At 51.5% G+C, this 15,259-nt stretch overlaps 1 protein-coding gene across 3 annotated transcripts; it reads left to right on the forward strand.

The window, feature by feature from the left end:
- Positions 1 to 580: 580 nt before the first annotated feature.
- TMEM214 (transmembrane protein 214) lies at positions 581 to 8,240 on the forward strand (the record flags this gene model as incomplete). 3 transcript variants are annotated; one of them, XM_084236065.1, is made up of 17 exons in its annotated part: positions 581 to 865; positions 1,829 to 2,028; positions 2,559 to 2,709; positions 2,985 to 3,119; positions 3,339 to 3,421; positions 3,862 to 3,967; positions 4,081 to 4,162; positions 4,436 to 4,537; positions 4,902 to 5,043; positions 5,413 to 5,504; positions 5,724 to 5,772; positions 5,967 to 6,080; positions 6,311 to 6,428; positions 7,198 to 7,294; positions 7,483 to 7,651; positions 7,786 to 7,931; positions 8,114 to 8,240. In XM_084236065.1, 17 exons carry the CDS (start codon positions 721 to 723, stop codon positions 8,238 to 8,240), a joined length of 2,058 nt encoding a protein of 685 aa, XP_084092191.1. The 3 variants fall into 3 exon arrangements, with proteins under 3 accessions (XP_084092191.1, XP_084092189.1, XP_084092190.1); XM_084236063.1 differs by having other exon boundaries at positions 721 to 865; positions 7,780 to 7,931; XM_084236064.1 differs by lacking the exon at positions 2,985 to 3,119 and having other exon boundaries at positions 721 to 865; positions 7,780 to 7,931.
- Between the last annotated feature and the right edge of the window lie 7,019 nt (positions 8,241 to 15,259).

Consider the following 15,259-nt stretch of genomic DNA (forward strand, 5'->3'; position numbering starts at 1 on the left):
GTGGAAGGTAGCCCGGCGAAGTGACAGTCTGAGCAGTCACCTGTTTGAGTAGGTCTTGGGCCTGGGGCTCCTGATCACTTCCCTGCCACACAAACTCCTGCACTAGGAGCCAGAACTGTCTCGCTCCCCTTTCCTGGAAGGGAAAAACCAGTCCTGGCTGTCCCAGACTTTTTCTGCCTCCTATCAGGACTCCCCCCTTCCTGCCCTCCAAACTCTGCCTCTTCCCTTGAGCGCTCTCCTCTTCCTTGTTCTTTCACAATAAATTTTTATAGCCCAATAAACCCAAAGTTAATCACTAGCAACAGAAAAACTAGCACTTTTGTAGAAGGAAGAAAGCATTTAATATCCAAACGCTCCCAGTGAGTGGGAACTATTTCCTTACATCCTTCCAGCACTACTAGAAAGGAAACAAAAAGCCCTAGCAGTTAAATTTCCACCAAGCCACCCCGTGCAATGGCCTTCACACAACAGGTGCCCAGTAAAAGTTTTCTGATTTGAACAGCCCCTCATCTCAACATCTTAAGAGCCTGGAGTTTGCTAAGAAGGAGCCCCAACCCCTCGCGGAGGAGACCCTGGCGAAACCGAGAGACTACAAGTCCCAGGCTGCCTTGCGGGCGGCGTCAGCGCCGCGTGGCCCCGCGAGGAGACGTGGCAGAGCGAGGCGCGGCCACACGGGACCGGAAAGCCCGGGGAGGTGGCCGTGGCGGGAGGGTCGGAGCCATGGCGGGCAGGACTGCGGGTGTGGGGCGCTGGGAGGTGGTGAAGAAGGGGCGGCGGCCCGGGGCCGGCGGCCGAGGTAAAGGCGGCGGAGGCGACCGCCGGGCGCTCGGGGAGGCGAACGGAGTGTGGAAATACGACCTGACCCGTGAGTACCGCCCGGCCCGCCGCTCGCCGCCGCCGGCCCCGGGCCTGCCCTTGCAGGGTGGCGGCGCCCACAGGGAAGAAGCACCCCGGCTCCTCGCGGCGTGAGCTGCCCGCGGCTCAGCACCTCCCAGTTGAGCAGCGCGACCCTTGCGGTGTGTTTTAAGCCCCACCGGAGGTAGCCTGCGGGAGGTCATGGCTGGTAAACTGAGGCCCGGGGAACTGGGATGCCTTGTCTAGAGTCGCATGGCAGAGGGGACTGGGATTCCGGTCTTGCACGCTCAGCTCATTGCACACGCGCCCACACACACACACACACACACACACACACACACACGCTCACACTCTACCAGCTGTTCCCGGCCCAAGCCCTGTCCCTGGGCAGGTGGCAGAGCTGAAAAGAGCCATCCTGGTCCCTTATATTTGGTGCCTCCTTAAGTTACCGCACATGGGGCGGGGCAGGCGCGGACAGTAGGCCCAGAGGGCAAAAGAGCCACCCCCCCACCCCTCCCCACCCTCGCCCCCAATCATTGTGTCCTCAGTCTCCCGGAGGACTGAAGAAAGCTTACCACTTGTTGATTATACAGTTGTCACATCTGAATCAAGAGGAATTGGGGTAGAACCAAGATGGGAAAATCCTGACCTCCCGACTAGTACAGGCTCACCAAAGCAGCCTGCTCTGTGTATCTGACCCCACCACTAATTCTCACAGACTCAGATTTACCTTATAAAAAAAAGTCTCATGCCAATGAAAGAGCCCATGAACTCAAGAGCTGTGATGAGGGAAAGAAGCAACCAGGAGGACTCCCTGGATTGCTGCTTAAGGTGGGCAGCAAGAAGGGGCTTTGAGGCAGGCTCCTTTCTGGAGATGAATTTGGGTGACATTGTGGGAGAAGGACTCACTTGTCACTGTGAGGTGCTTCTGACTCAAGGATGGCCTTCCTTTCTCTTGCCTGTTATCATCCAGCTCCAATCCAGACTACAAGCACCCTCTATGAGCGGGGCTTTGAGAAAATCATGAAACGGCAGAATAAGGAGCAGGTTCCACCCCCTGCTGTGGAGTCTAAGAAACCAATGAACAAGAAGCCAGCTAAGAAAGCAACGACCCTCACCAACCAAAAGCAGAAACAGGGCCGCTTCCGCAGCCTGGAAGAGGCAATGAAAGCTGTGAGTGTGCCTAAACTTTAGGCGGGGAACGGACAAGGACTTGGGGTATAGAGATGAAGGGGGGAGCCACAGCTGCGGGAACCGTGGAATTTGGGACACTTGCTTGACAGGAGGCATTCAGGAAAGGCTGGAGACCCCAAGGCACTTACGATGGAAAGGAAATACGTAGTTTATAGGGAAATTGATTAGTTTGAAGAACCCCAGGAATACCAGGAGGGGTTAGAGAAATCTCTTGTAGTTCTCGCCCCATGGAAGCAGTGATCTTTCGTTTTTCCATTTTATCCTCTGTTTTTTCCTTGAAGCTATGAAAGGCCTAAAAGTAGTGGGCTTTAAGATCAGCAATTCCAGCTACCTTGTATCTTCAAAGATCTGGATGCAGCAACATTGTGGCATTCCACTGCTTATGTTTAAAAGCAGAAACCCTTTATTCTTCCAACCTCCTCCTAGTTCAGCCATTTTCCCACTGTCCTGTTGCCCTACACTCACAACTCACCCACAACTTACCATGAGGGGAACTGTGTCCCTGGCAGCTGGACGTGGCAGCTCTGCAGAAGGAACTGGACAAGAGCCAAAACGTGTTCCCTGGGAACCCGTCAGTGTGGTTGAAGGACCTGGCCAGTTATCTCAACTACAAGCTTCAAGCACCTCTAAGTGAACCCACACTAAGCCAGCATCCTCATGGTTAGTTCTTCCAACTCCCTCAGACAAGTTCAAGAAAATTCTGAAAGGGCTGTGGATGAGCACCTTAGTGACAGAGCCCAGGACCCCCACTGTTGTGCTGTCCATGGGTGATTGGAGCTGCTTTCATATTGTGGCTGTGAACATTTCTGGGCCTCATTGGGATGGGGAGGATGCCACCCTCAGTGCAGGGATCTCCACTGGCCACCTTCAGAGAGAGGCTCTCAGCTGGCAGGGGCGTCTGTTCCTAGTGCTGACGTGCAGCCTGTTGGCCGCAGACTATCCCTACAGCCTGGTGAGCCGGGAACTGCGTGGGATCATCCGCGGGCTCCTGGCGAAGGCAGCTGGGTCTCTGGAGCTCTTTTTTGACCACTGTCTCTTCACCATGCTGCAAGAGCTGGATAAGACACCAGGTGAGAGAGTCTGAGAGATAGCCCAGCCCCAACTTGTGAGCCCCTCTCTTTTTCCTGCTCAGAGTGGCTGGGTAGGTCTGTCTCCAGCAGAGAAATGTGCTAATCCTGACACTACATTTTGAAAAGGGAGGAGGAGGTTAGGACTCACTGGGCCTGGGTTTTGGGCTCCCAGCTGCCAGAAGGGGGTTTCAGGTTTTCTGATAACACATATCTCTCCAGGGGAGTCACTTCATGGTTACCGCATCTGTATCCAGGCAATTCTGCAAGACAAGCCCAAGATTGCCACCATGAACCTAGGCAAGGTGAGCTCAGGCTGGTGCTAAAGATACCAGGAACCTAGAAGTAGGAGGACGATGCAGAATCTCTGCCGATAGGTATGGGTCTTCTGCTAAGAGTTGGTGGAAGTCCCAGTAAGTCCAGTATTAATAGGTAGCACTATTAGCACTTACTGTCTGTCTCTGCTTTGTATACATATGGGGCAGATGCTGCTGTTATTCCCATTTATACATAAGAAGATTGAGTCAGAGGGGTTCAGTAACTTACCTTCAGTCGGTCAACCAGTAAGTGGCAAGTATGGGTGAAGCCACATTCTGGTGCCAGAGCCATTCTCTGAATCACTACCACTCCACTTCCCCTTGGCATGCCCCTCCTCTCCTAGTTGACGTCTCTCTTCCTGCCAGGCTTTGGGGATGTTTCTGGTATTTGGCCCTAGCCAAACCTGCCTCTCCGCCCATCTCCTCAGTTCCTAGAACTGCTGAGGTCCCACCAGAGCCGACCGCCAAAGTGTCTGACCATCATGTGGGCCCTGGGTCAAGCAGGTTTTACCAACCTCACCGAGGGACTGAAAGGTAACAAGTACATGGGAGAAGAAAGAGAAAAGGTCTTGGAGCCAGGGAGCTCCTCTTTAATGTCCCCAGGGCATCCAAGCCTGAGGTGTCCTCCCTGACCTTTGTCTCTGCAGTGTGGCTGGGGATCATGCTGCCTGTGTTGGGCATTAAGTCTCTGTCTCCCTATGCCATTGCGTATCTGGATCGACTGCTCCTGTAAGTCATGGGGGAACAGCAGGGGAAGGCGTGGGTGTCTACAGGTCACTATCTCAAAAACTGGGATGCTGTGATTCTGATCTCCATAGAAGGGAGGAAAATCAGGACCCAGCTTCTCCCAACCCAGAATGGGATGGTGAAGAGGAAAGGGAGGGAGTCATTAAGAAATGGGGGTAGCATTGTGTTCACCCCCTTTTTCCTGTTATTGGTCTTAGCTGGGATCATAGCCTGAGTGGTAAACTCCCACAAGCCTGTTTATTCCTTTCCCCATAGGATGCACCCCAACCTCACCAAAGGCTTTGGCATGATTGGCCCCAAGGACTTATTCCCACTTCTGGACTTCGCCTATATGCCCAACAACTCCCTGACACCCAGGTAGGGCTGCCCTGGGGCACACCTGCTGGGAGGGATCTAAGTGGAGGATCAGGAACAGGCAGTATATTCCTTTTCCTTCTCCTCCAGCCACCCTAGATCCTAGGTTCTCAACCTGCAAGTTTGAGGGCTTAATTAACCCCCTGAAATCATGTGGCCCCTTGAATGTGTTGGCATATGGGCCTTTACCTGGCAAGAGGATCCATGACTTTCAGTATATTTCCAAGCTGTCTATGGTTCAGAGCCATCACCAGGCTCTTAGTGACCTCCTCCCTGGCATAGGATATGGATGTATAAGGCAGACAAAGGGGACATATCACACGGCTCCATTTAGAGCTGTACCTGGCTCTCCTCACCCCCACCCTAGCCTGCAGGAGCAGCTGTGTCAGCTCTACCCAAGACTGAAGGTGCTGGCATTGGGCGCGAAGCCGGAATCCACCCTGCATACCTACTTCCCCTCCTTCCTGTCCAGAGCCACCCCTAACTGCCCCCCTGAGATGAAGAAAGAGGTGAGGAGATGATGGGAGGCTCCTTCCTTCCCAAGGCTCTGCTACAGATGCCCCTGTCTGCTGACGGAAGGCCCTGTCTACCCGGGCTCCCCTGAACTCAGTCCTGACAGCTGCATGCCCCACTCCCTCATGTTCTGCCCTCAGAAGAACAGTGCTGAACAGATGGCACACTCAGGTCTGGCTGGTCTCTGATGTCCAGCCCCTTGTAGGCAAGTGGTCTTCCAGCTCAGGCTGTAGCTGGGAAGTGGTACCCTTCCCCTTGTGCCTCTCAGGAATTTCTGGGATCTCCCCCCTTTAGGGTAGAGGGGTGGCCTCAGGAGGCAGGTGGCCCCGTGCCCCAGCAGGCTCTTCCTTCTGTTCCCTGTGCAGCTCCTGAGCAGCCTGACTGAGTGCCTAACAGTGGACCCCCTCAGCGCTAGCGTCTGGCGGCAGCTATACCCCAAGCACCTGTCACAGTCCAGGCAGGTGGGGGATGGGAGGGTCACCCACCTCTCTCCTGTCCCTATTGTTTGGGCTCATACCTCAAGTTGAGTGGGCACATTGCTGGGAGGCCTCTAGGAAGCAAGTTCTTCCTCTGAGAGTGGAAGGTGGGATGGAGAGTCTCAACTTGAAGGGGCCAATGAAGGTAAGAGGGGTCAAGTGGGCCCCCTGATTGGAAGGGATTGTGCTTTTCCCCACAGCCTGCTGCTGGAGCACTTGCTCAAGTCCTGGGAGCAGATTCCCAAGAAGGTGAGCTGGGAGGGTATGGCAGGTTGAGTCTTGCCTGGGTTCTGAGTTTGTACCCTTCGGCCATGTTCCCCCCTCCCCTGAGAAGGTGTTCTGTTTGTGTATTTGGCATGGAAAATAAAATAAGGCAGGGTGGAGGCTCAGAACTCCCTATGGGTCAAATCTTACATTCTCAACCCACTCTTTTTACCCTACAGACACAGAAATCTTTGCAAGAAACCATTCAGTCCTTCAAGCTTACCAACCAGGAACTGCTGAAGAAGGGTAACTATAAGAACCAGGATGTCGTCACCTGTGATATGGCCTGCAAGGTAACGGCACCCAGCCCTCCCTTGCCCACACACTGTCCTGCATCTGTCTCAGTACACCCTGGGTTGGGCCTGGATCCCATCCCTGCCCCACCTGTCTCGGGAATACCCTCTTCTTCTGGAGTAATAGAAGGCTTGATCTTCCTGGAAGGCGTAGCTTGAGGCCTGCCTTAAGAGGCAAAGACTAGCCCTTCCCCCTTATGACCATTCCTCCCTGACCCCTCTCTGCCTAGGGTCTACTAGAGCAGGCCCGGGGCTTCCAGCTGCCCTGGACAAGGCTACTTCTGTTGGTGCTGGTCTTTGCCATAGGTTTCCTGTGCCATGACGTCCGGTCACACAGCTCTTTCCAGGGTAAGCAGGGATCGTAGGTGAGGAAAGTAACATGGGGGTCTGGCATAGAGCTGTGCAGCATCCCCCACCCCCATGCCCACAGCTTTGCCCTGATACTGAAGCCAAACACTTTGCAGACAAACTTCTCTGTCCACTGCGTTAGCACCCCCACTTCAGGTCAGTCTAGTGCTTTGTGGTATATTAATACTCATATGTTCAGGCCTCCCTGGTGGTGCAAGGGTTAAGACACAACCTATGAAGCTGTCCGCAGCCACTGCAGCACAAGTTCACTCCCCCACCAGGGAGCTACCCACATGGCGCAGCAGACCTCTCCTGACTCACCCGCTGCTCCCCTCGGCAGTGTATTTCAGTAGATCCGCCTGTTCTGCTCCCCACTCTGTCTCTGGTGAATCCTCTGACCCCTCTGGCCTGTACCCCAATCCTCTCACATCTCCGGCCTGTAACCCAATTCTTGTATACATAAGTAAATAAATCTTTAAATAAACAAACAAATAAATAAATAAATACTCATAGATTCATGGTCTCGTTTGAGTAGCTGTTAACTCCTTTTTAATTTCCGAGGAAATTGAGGATCAGAAAGTTTTGACCGTTAGCTTAAGATCACGGCTGATAGGTAGAAGGGCAGACCCTCAAACCCAGGGCTTCCTGAGACCTAAGATCAGGGCTCTCCCTAGGCCCGGCGTCCTCCAAACATGCTTTAGAGCAGACTAGAGCCACCTCTGCAGCCTGTGGGCACACTGAGTGCTCACCAGAGGTCCCCTTTACTCAGCCTCCCTCTCTGGCCGGTTGCTTCAATCATCTGGTTTCTTGCCTGCCAGCCAACAAGTATGTGCCAAGCTCTACTCCTACAGCCTGCAAGGCTACAGGTGAGCACTTCCTGGGGATGGGGTGGGGGGCAGAGGAGGGTGTGCAGGGTGGTGACTGCACTGCACTGACCATCAGTGAGCAGTGGCTGTGGTTTTCTTTTCCCAAGGCTTCCCTTCCCCCAGCTCTTCCAGGGGAGCCGAGCTTTCTGAGGAAACTCATTGCCCTCCTCCTCCCCCCTCTTCTGCAGCTGGCTAGAGGAAACATTGCCGGCCTGGGGCTCGCAACTGCTGACGGTGATGAGGCCCAGCTTGCAGATGGTCTGGGACTGCGCTAATGCCATGTTCAGCTTCCTTTCTGCCCACTTTGCCTCCCTCCTAGCCTGGTTGGGGAACATCATCTCCAGCCTCTCCCAGAGGGTAAGCCAGTGGCAACCTGGTGTCCCTGGGACTGAGTTCTTGGGAAGGCGCAGGCGTGTGTGGACTGGGTCCTCAGGGCCGCCATGCATTCCCCAGCACTCCAACCCCATTCATTCTCCACGGTCCAGCTACAGACCCAGCTCCCCGATGGCCTGAACCAGCTCCTCCATTCTCTGCGGGAGCTGCTCCTGCTTCTCTATCAGAACGTGCTGCTGCCGTTGTGGCACGTGCTGCTGGAGGCCCTGGCCCTGGCCCAGGAGCACTGCCACGATGTGTGCGGGTAAGACCCCACCCTGGCTCCGTGCCCTTTCCCCAGGGACAAGGCCCCCGTGTTCAATGTCTCTCTCTGCCTTGCCTGCCCTCGTTCATCCCTTGGCCCCTCCAGGATGCAGGTTTGGTCTGAGCCGCAGCCCTGTGACTTAGTACAGCTGCACACCACTCACTGCTCTGCTTTCTCCTTAGAGGTGAGGTAACCTGGGACTGCGTGAAGACACAGTTCGGCGAGGCTGCCCGCTGGACCTGGCTCCGCCTACAGGACGCCACAGTGGCTTTCTTGGACTGGGCAATTTCCTTGATTTCCCAGCAGTAGGCCCGGCCTCCCACAACTGGATTTTGTCCGGGGCAGGTCCTCTGAGACTGCTGGGTCGGTAGAGGGTGCCATTCTGCATGGGGTCTTTTTTATTTGGTGCCTAAGTTTCGTCTCCTAGGCAAGTGGCCAGTTGCCTCTGCCCCAGTTCTTCCATCTTTGGTGAAGACCAAGCCCAGAGGTACCCCACCTCCTACCCATGATTCCACTGGACACTGCTCTGGCCCTGTTGCACATCGCCCTCAGCCTCTGTCCTTGGGGTGGTAGTCTCTCTCACCTCCCCTTGTCTCCAGCTCTCCACTTCCTTCCATCTCATTCCTAAAACCCCTACAGCTCATTTCCAAAAAGGTGACTCCAGCAAGCAACTGCTACATTCTTCTGATGAGCCACAGCAGAATAAAGGAAGGAACTTCCAGAAGAATATTATACCACAGTCGGCAGTAGCAGCTTCACACCTACCCACAGCCTGGGTGTGGCTGTCAGCGGACTCGGAGGCCTGGGTGGAAAGGCCTCACCTCCAAATGTCCAACTTAGTTCCTTCAAGGACCTAATTCCTCACTGTCTATTCCCCTTCAGTGCTGGGGGGTGGGGGAACAGCTCTGCCTCAAGGGTTAGCTTCTCTCTGCTGACCACTCCTACTCTCTTTCTGGAGAACAGAGCCCAGGTGGTTGTGTGCTTCTGATCCAGGGAAACTTCCAGTAACATGTTGAGACGGTGTTCAGCATATGGTTCCTGGGTATGCCTACTAGACGGAATAAAGGACATACTGATTTCTAGATCTCTCTGCATCCTCAGCTAGGAATTCCCAATGTGGAACAGCACAACAAAATATCAGGCACGTGCATATTCTCCTCTGACCTCCTGTGCTCCTGGGATTTGTTGCCACTGATGTAACAATTGAGCTTTTAGCAGAGAATGCCCACACCCACCATGCTCCAGTTTGGTCTACTGAGAGTTACAGATGCACTCCTCCTGTCCCCCTAATCATACTGTCTCATCTCTGTGATTCAAGTCCCAGGATGTGCTTTGATAGCCTGAGTATTTTCCAATGTTTGGAAAAGCGGCTCCTAGCAGACTTCCTGGCCAGTGAGCAGGAGTGACTTCTAGGTCCTTCCCAGACCTTATTAATAGCTTCATTTTTATAAGCGGAAGTTTTAGACCTCCAAGAGACCTAAGCGTTTAAGAGTTTATCACAAACTTCCCCTGGTTTCCCACGCCCCCCCCCCTTTTTGTTTTAGTTAGGCTGTTTAATCCAATGACTGCACAAATATTTCAGTTCTTGAGAGTCCTTGAAATACATACGCAGTCCCGGAGGTACACTGTCACTCCAGCTCCCATAGGCTGGTTTCTGTGTCCATCATAAATGCCTGAGATGATGCCTGAGTTTCCAGTGGTGAGGTTCTAAGGTAACAAGCATGAAAAATCTCGACACAGTGAGCATCTCACTCTTGTTCCCTTTCCTTACTAGGACACAACTCCCTAATCTCTGAGGTTTAAGCAGCCCACAGTGGGCAGAGTTCACTCTCCTGGTGGCGCTCACGACCAGTTTTACCAGAAAAAAAGAAACCCTGATAGGCAAAGGGCCAGGTCTAGGGCTAGGCAGGATCCTAATACATGTCTTGTTTCTGGGTTATTCCTTAACCAGCCAAGCGGGACCCTTAAGGATAGTTGACGCATGTTCAAGCCAAGTTGAAGAGGGGCCTGAGTTGGTGACACACAGGACATCATTATGCGATGACATGGAGTCTGGCCACTCAGCAGCTCCGAGAACACCATTTCCAGAGCTGCCCTGGTCGCTAGTGTGGGCACTGCATTCACCTTTTTGGGTTCATACACTACCCAACTCTACAATCCAGGAATGCAACACTTCTCTTTATCGCTTAATTGGGTCTCTAGATCCTCTCTGGAGTGTCAGGGATACCAACAGCCTAATAGGCTTTATTTTATAGACATGTTTTAACCCAGTGTCGCAATTGTCCAGAATTTTTCCTCTGCCAGAGAAGTACAGCAGCGCACCTGCTGTCCCTTGCAGTAAACCAGACATCCAGATGGCTCATGTTTGCAGAACAGTATTATTAACACAGGCATCCAAGCTGAGCCAGTGCGTGGAGCTGTGTGGGCTGGCAGAGAGGCCTGCTCCAGGGAGTACAGGAGTACACCTCGCCTCAGGGTCTTGTCTGGACAGTGCAGCTTCACACACCGCTAGAGGTGAACAGATAGTATGCCATAAAACCAAAGGGCAGTTTGAACATGGTTATCTTAATATAGTTATTGTCAACCACATCGTGGCTCATTTGAAATCCTTTCCATTTTTCTAATTTTTTAAAACACCCTACATATTCCTCCAGTTATTTGTACCTAGTCTACAACTTCAGCTTTAGAAAAGGACAGTTGGTGGGTAGCTGACTTGCTGCAGATAATGTTGCTGGGCTCACACTTGGCAGCATTTTGGATCTGTCTCCAAAGCCACCACACTTAAGGGGGAGTGTGTCCCATGAAGAGAGGCAGGCCTACCTGGCCTTAGTCCAGAATGACCCAGTTTTCAGTTACACGGACATGTCAATGGTGAGTGGCCTCTGAATATTTTAATACGTCTTATCTCCGAATGGGGTTTGGACGCCATTCGGAGTGAGCACTTAAAGTGACCCATCCTTTTTCTACATATTCTTGAGTTTTGCTCACTAAAGGGCTTTGCTTGTGTCCTGATGTATTTCATTTTTTTTTTTTTAATTTTTTTTAAACTTTTTTTTTTTTCTTTTTATAGAGGCATGCTTTATTTATTTGTTTTGCTGGTTTTGTTTGTTTGTTTTGTTTATACATGCACTGGGTACAGTCAGAAGTGCGGGAGGGTGAGAGAATTCACCAGAGCCAGAGCGGGGAGCAGAGCAGGCAGAAGGACCGAAGTACACTGCTGAGGGGAGCAGCGGGCGGCAGGAGAGGTCTGCACGCCATGTGGGACCCTCCTCCGGTGGCCAGGGAGCAGCCGGGGATCGAACCGGCGCCGCAGAGGCCGCGCGCAGTTTCGCAACCCAGTGCTCAACCGCTGCGCCACCAGGGAGGCCCTGATGTATTTCATTTTTACAGGGCTGTTTCACTGCCCCATTTGAGGTATAAGAAGAAATGGGGGGAGGAAAGAGTTTCCACTATTCAGGATATGAGTGAAAACCTAAATATTGGACAGTCTTCCTGTTAATAAAAATATGATTCAATGTGTTGTTGCATGTGCCTTGGTATAATTTTTTTTTACCATATTAGCATGACAGTTATTCTGCACTCAGGCTCTCCCGCTGCCCATGTCAATGAACCTGCACCAACACATCACTATACCCCGAGGTCCATAGTTCACAAGAAAGTTCTCTCCTGGCGGTGAACAGTCCATGGATTTGGCCAAATATATAACATGTGTCCACCCTTATGGTATCATGCAGGACAATTTCCCTGCTCTAAAAATCCTCTGTTCCCCACCTATTCATCTCTCACTCCTGTCAACCCCTGGTAATCTTTACTGTCGCCATAGTTTTGCCTTAATAAAATACTATTGCCAGGGCCTCCCCGGTGGCGCAGCGGTTGAGCTCTGGGTTGCGAAGCTGCCCGCAGTTTCTGCAGCACCAGTTCAATCCCCAGCTGCTCCCCGGCCACCGGAGGAGGGTCCCGCATGGCGCGCAGACCTCTCCTGCCGCCCGCTGCTCCCCTCAGCAGTGTACTTCAGTCCTTCTGCCTGCTCTGCTCCCTGCTCTGGCTCTGGTGAATTCTCTCACCCTCCCGCGCTTCTGACTGTACCCAGTGCTTGTATAAATAAATAAATAAACAAACAAATAAATAAATAAATAAAAATAAATCTTAAAAAAAAAAAATCCATTAAAAAACAAAATACTATTGCCGGGGCCTCCCTGGTGGTACAGGGGGTTACCTGCAGCCTCTACAGTGCCAGTTTGATCCCCGGCCACTGGGCAAGGGTTCCCCCCCCCAAAAAAAAAGTCTCCGCACTATGAAGCTATCCACAGCCTCTGCAGCATGAGTCAATGCCCTATCCTCGGCTAGGTAGCTAAAGCAGGCCTCTTTTGTCTCGCCTGCTGCTCCCCTCAGCAGTGTATTTCAGTCAATCTGCCTGTTCTGCTTCCCACTATGTCTCTGGTGAATCTCTCGCCCCTGCATCTCTGGCCTATACCTCAGCTCTTGTATGCATAAATAAATCGTTTCCAAAAAATACTGTTAGTATAACTCTTGCCAGTAGTTTCTTCTTTGCAGTTAGTACTATAGTGGTATAGTTAGTACTATAATAGACATTTAAGGTACTCCCACAACTGTTCATGGCTTAATAGGGTGTTTCTTTTTAGTGCTGAATATTACTCTGCTGTCTGCATGTACCACAGTTTATCAGTCCATCTACTGAAAGACATCTTCAAAGTTTTAGCACTTAAAAAACTATAAACATCAGCAGGCAGGTTTTGTGTGGGCATATATTTTTCAACTCAGTAAAGTACCAAGGAGTGATCTTGCTGGATTCTATAGTAATATGTTTAATTTTGTAAGAAAATGCTACACTGTCTTCCAAAGTGGCTGTACCATTTTACATTCCCACCAGCAATGAATGAATTTCTGTCATAGCACATCCTCACCAGCATTTGGTGTTGTCATTGTTTTGGATTTTGACCATTCTAAAAAGTGTGTGGTGGTACGTTGTTTTAATTTATAATTGCCTAGTGACATAAGGCGTCGAGCACCTTTTCATATGATTATTTGCCATCTGTATTTCTTCTTTGGTGAGGTGTCTGCTAAGATCTTTTGCCCACTTTTTAATTGATTGTTGAGTTTAAATATTCTTTATAATATTTTGGATAACAGTCTTATACTGAATGTCTTTTGCAAATAATTATTCTCAGTCTGTGGCTTTTAAAGTTATTTATACACTGTATTTTCCATTCTCTACAATAAAACATTATATCATACCATATTTTAATATATTTCCAAGTACCCTATATGAATAGGTGCTATTTAATAACAGCCCACTTTACTTACTTACCGATAGATACCCAAATTGTCCCAGATAGTTCCATAAAAGGTAATTTATAATGACTCCCACCACAGAGAAAAGATTTTGATGCCAAACTCTGAACATGGACTGCTGAGGAAATTTAGATAAAATGAACTTGTAACTCTTGCTTTTGCAGCAACATGGATGGCGCTGGAAGGGATCATGCTCAGCGAAATAAGCCAAAAAGAAAAAGAAAAATACCGGATGGTCTCACTCATAGCAGGAATCTAGAAAACTTAAATAAGGAATCAGGAAAATGAATAACTATAAGAAAGTGAAAATCAAAATCAACAAAAAACTATGAACCAGAGACACTTTTTGGGGGGTGGGGGCCGGGAGGGGACGGATTGGGGTCAGAATGGGGCATGTGCAGTTGTATGGGGGAATATAAAAATAAAATTTATTATTTATTAAAAAAAATAAAAATAAATAGTAGTAGGTACACAGAACTAATGGGATTAAGGAACCATATTGAAAAGGGAAAAATCATAATTTGCCTTATTTGATTGAGGATCTTATAGCACATTAGTCACATTCCTGCTAGTCACAGAGTCTATAATCCACAATCACTTCTCTCTGTGGTCTGATTCCCTCTGTACACACCGCTAAGGGACTTTTTCCCAAGGAAGCAATGCTGCCTTGGAAAAATCATCAGATTCAGCAAGGAATAAGACATTCATTGAAAGTGTTTCCTTGAGACATTGAGGGGATAGCATCAGAAAAACTGGATTGTTTGGGAGCTTCCAGGTTGGGGAACAGGTAATGGTTTGGGGGAGAATAGCATACCCAGATAGGGTATGGAGGGAAAGTTTTTCATTTTTATGAAGTCCGATTTATCTATTTTTTCCTTGTTGCTTCTAATTTTGGTCTCAAATCTAAGGATCTATAACCAATTCCAAGGTCATGAGGATTTACCCTCATGTTTTCTCCTAAAACGTTATGGTTTTAGTTTCTATAATTTAGTCATTAATAAAGGTTGAGTTCGCTTTTGTGTTTGGTGTAATCCAGGGATCCAACTTCAGCACTTTCATGTGAATATCCAGTTGTCCCAGTACCGGTGGTTGAAGAGATTATTCTTTCGCCATTGAATGGTCTTGGAAACTTCATTGAAAATCAATTGGATTAAAAGCTCATTTTATCAGAACCAATTAAATGTCGGAGCTGCGGAGGCTCCCCGCCTCCCGCCCCCGCCCTGGCGTTGGCCGCCCGGGCCACTGTGACCCCCGGCACCGCGGAGCTGGAAATGGACGCCGAATCTCCATGAACGCCCCCCCCCCCAAAGCTCCCACCAGACTGCGAAGACATCGCAGAGGAGTGTTAGGTTTGTTTTAAACACCCGGGAGATGGCGGGCTGGCATGCTGGGCCCTAGAGACGGTGAAGGCGTCCGTAGGGCAGGAAAAGGGTCTCCCAGCGCGGGGCGGGGCGGGAGCCGCCCCTCCAGGCCCCGCCCCCAGGCCATCAAGGCCCCGCCCCCAGGCCCCGCCCCGCCCGTCTGGCCCCGCCCCGCCAGGCCCCGCCCCGCCAGGCCCCGCCCCCGGCCAGCCCCCAGTCGCGTGCTGCCACCCGGCTGTATCTGAGCCCCCCTCGCCGTCCCCAGCAATTCTGTGGTTTGTCTCCTTCTTGCTCTAGTCAGAACGAATCGATCTTGACAAAGCGGGGCTCAGTGACTGACTGCCCTTCACATCAGCAGGGCAGTGGGCGTTTACTGGCGTCCGGCAGAGCCGAAGGGGAATGTGGAGCGGAGAAAGCAAAAGTAAGCCGCGGCCTCCCCTGCGGCACGTGCGCCCGGCGGCCGGGGGGAGCGGCCGGCCCGGGCTGGGCGGGTCTCGAGCGCCGCCGTCCCTCGGAGCCCTCGGGGCGGGGCGCGCGCGGGTCTCATTGTTGGCGAACCGCAGGGACACGCGAGGGAAGCGCCGGCCCGCTTCCTCGGCGCGGAGCGGGGCGGCGGCCCGGGCGCGCCTGTTCCCGGCCCCGGCGCCGCGCGCC

Source organism: Talpa europaea (genome assembly GCF_964194135.1).
Source record: "Talpa europaea genome assembly, chromosome: 6".
NCBI lineage: Eukaryota > Metazoa > Chordata > Mammalia > Eulipotyphla > Talpidae > Talpa > Talpa europaea.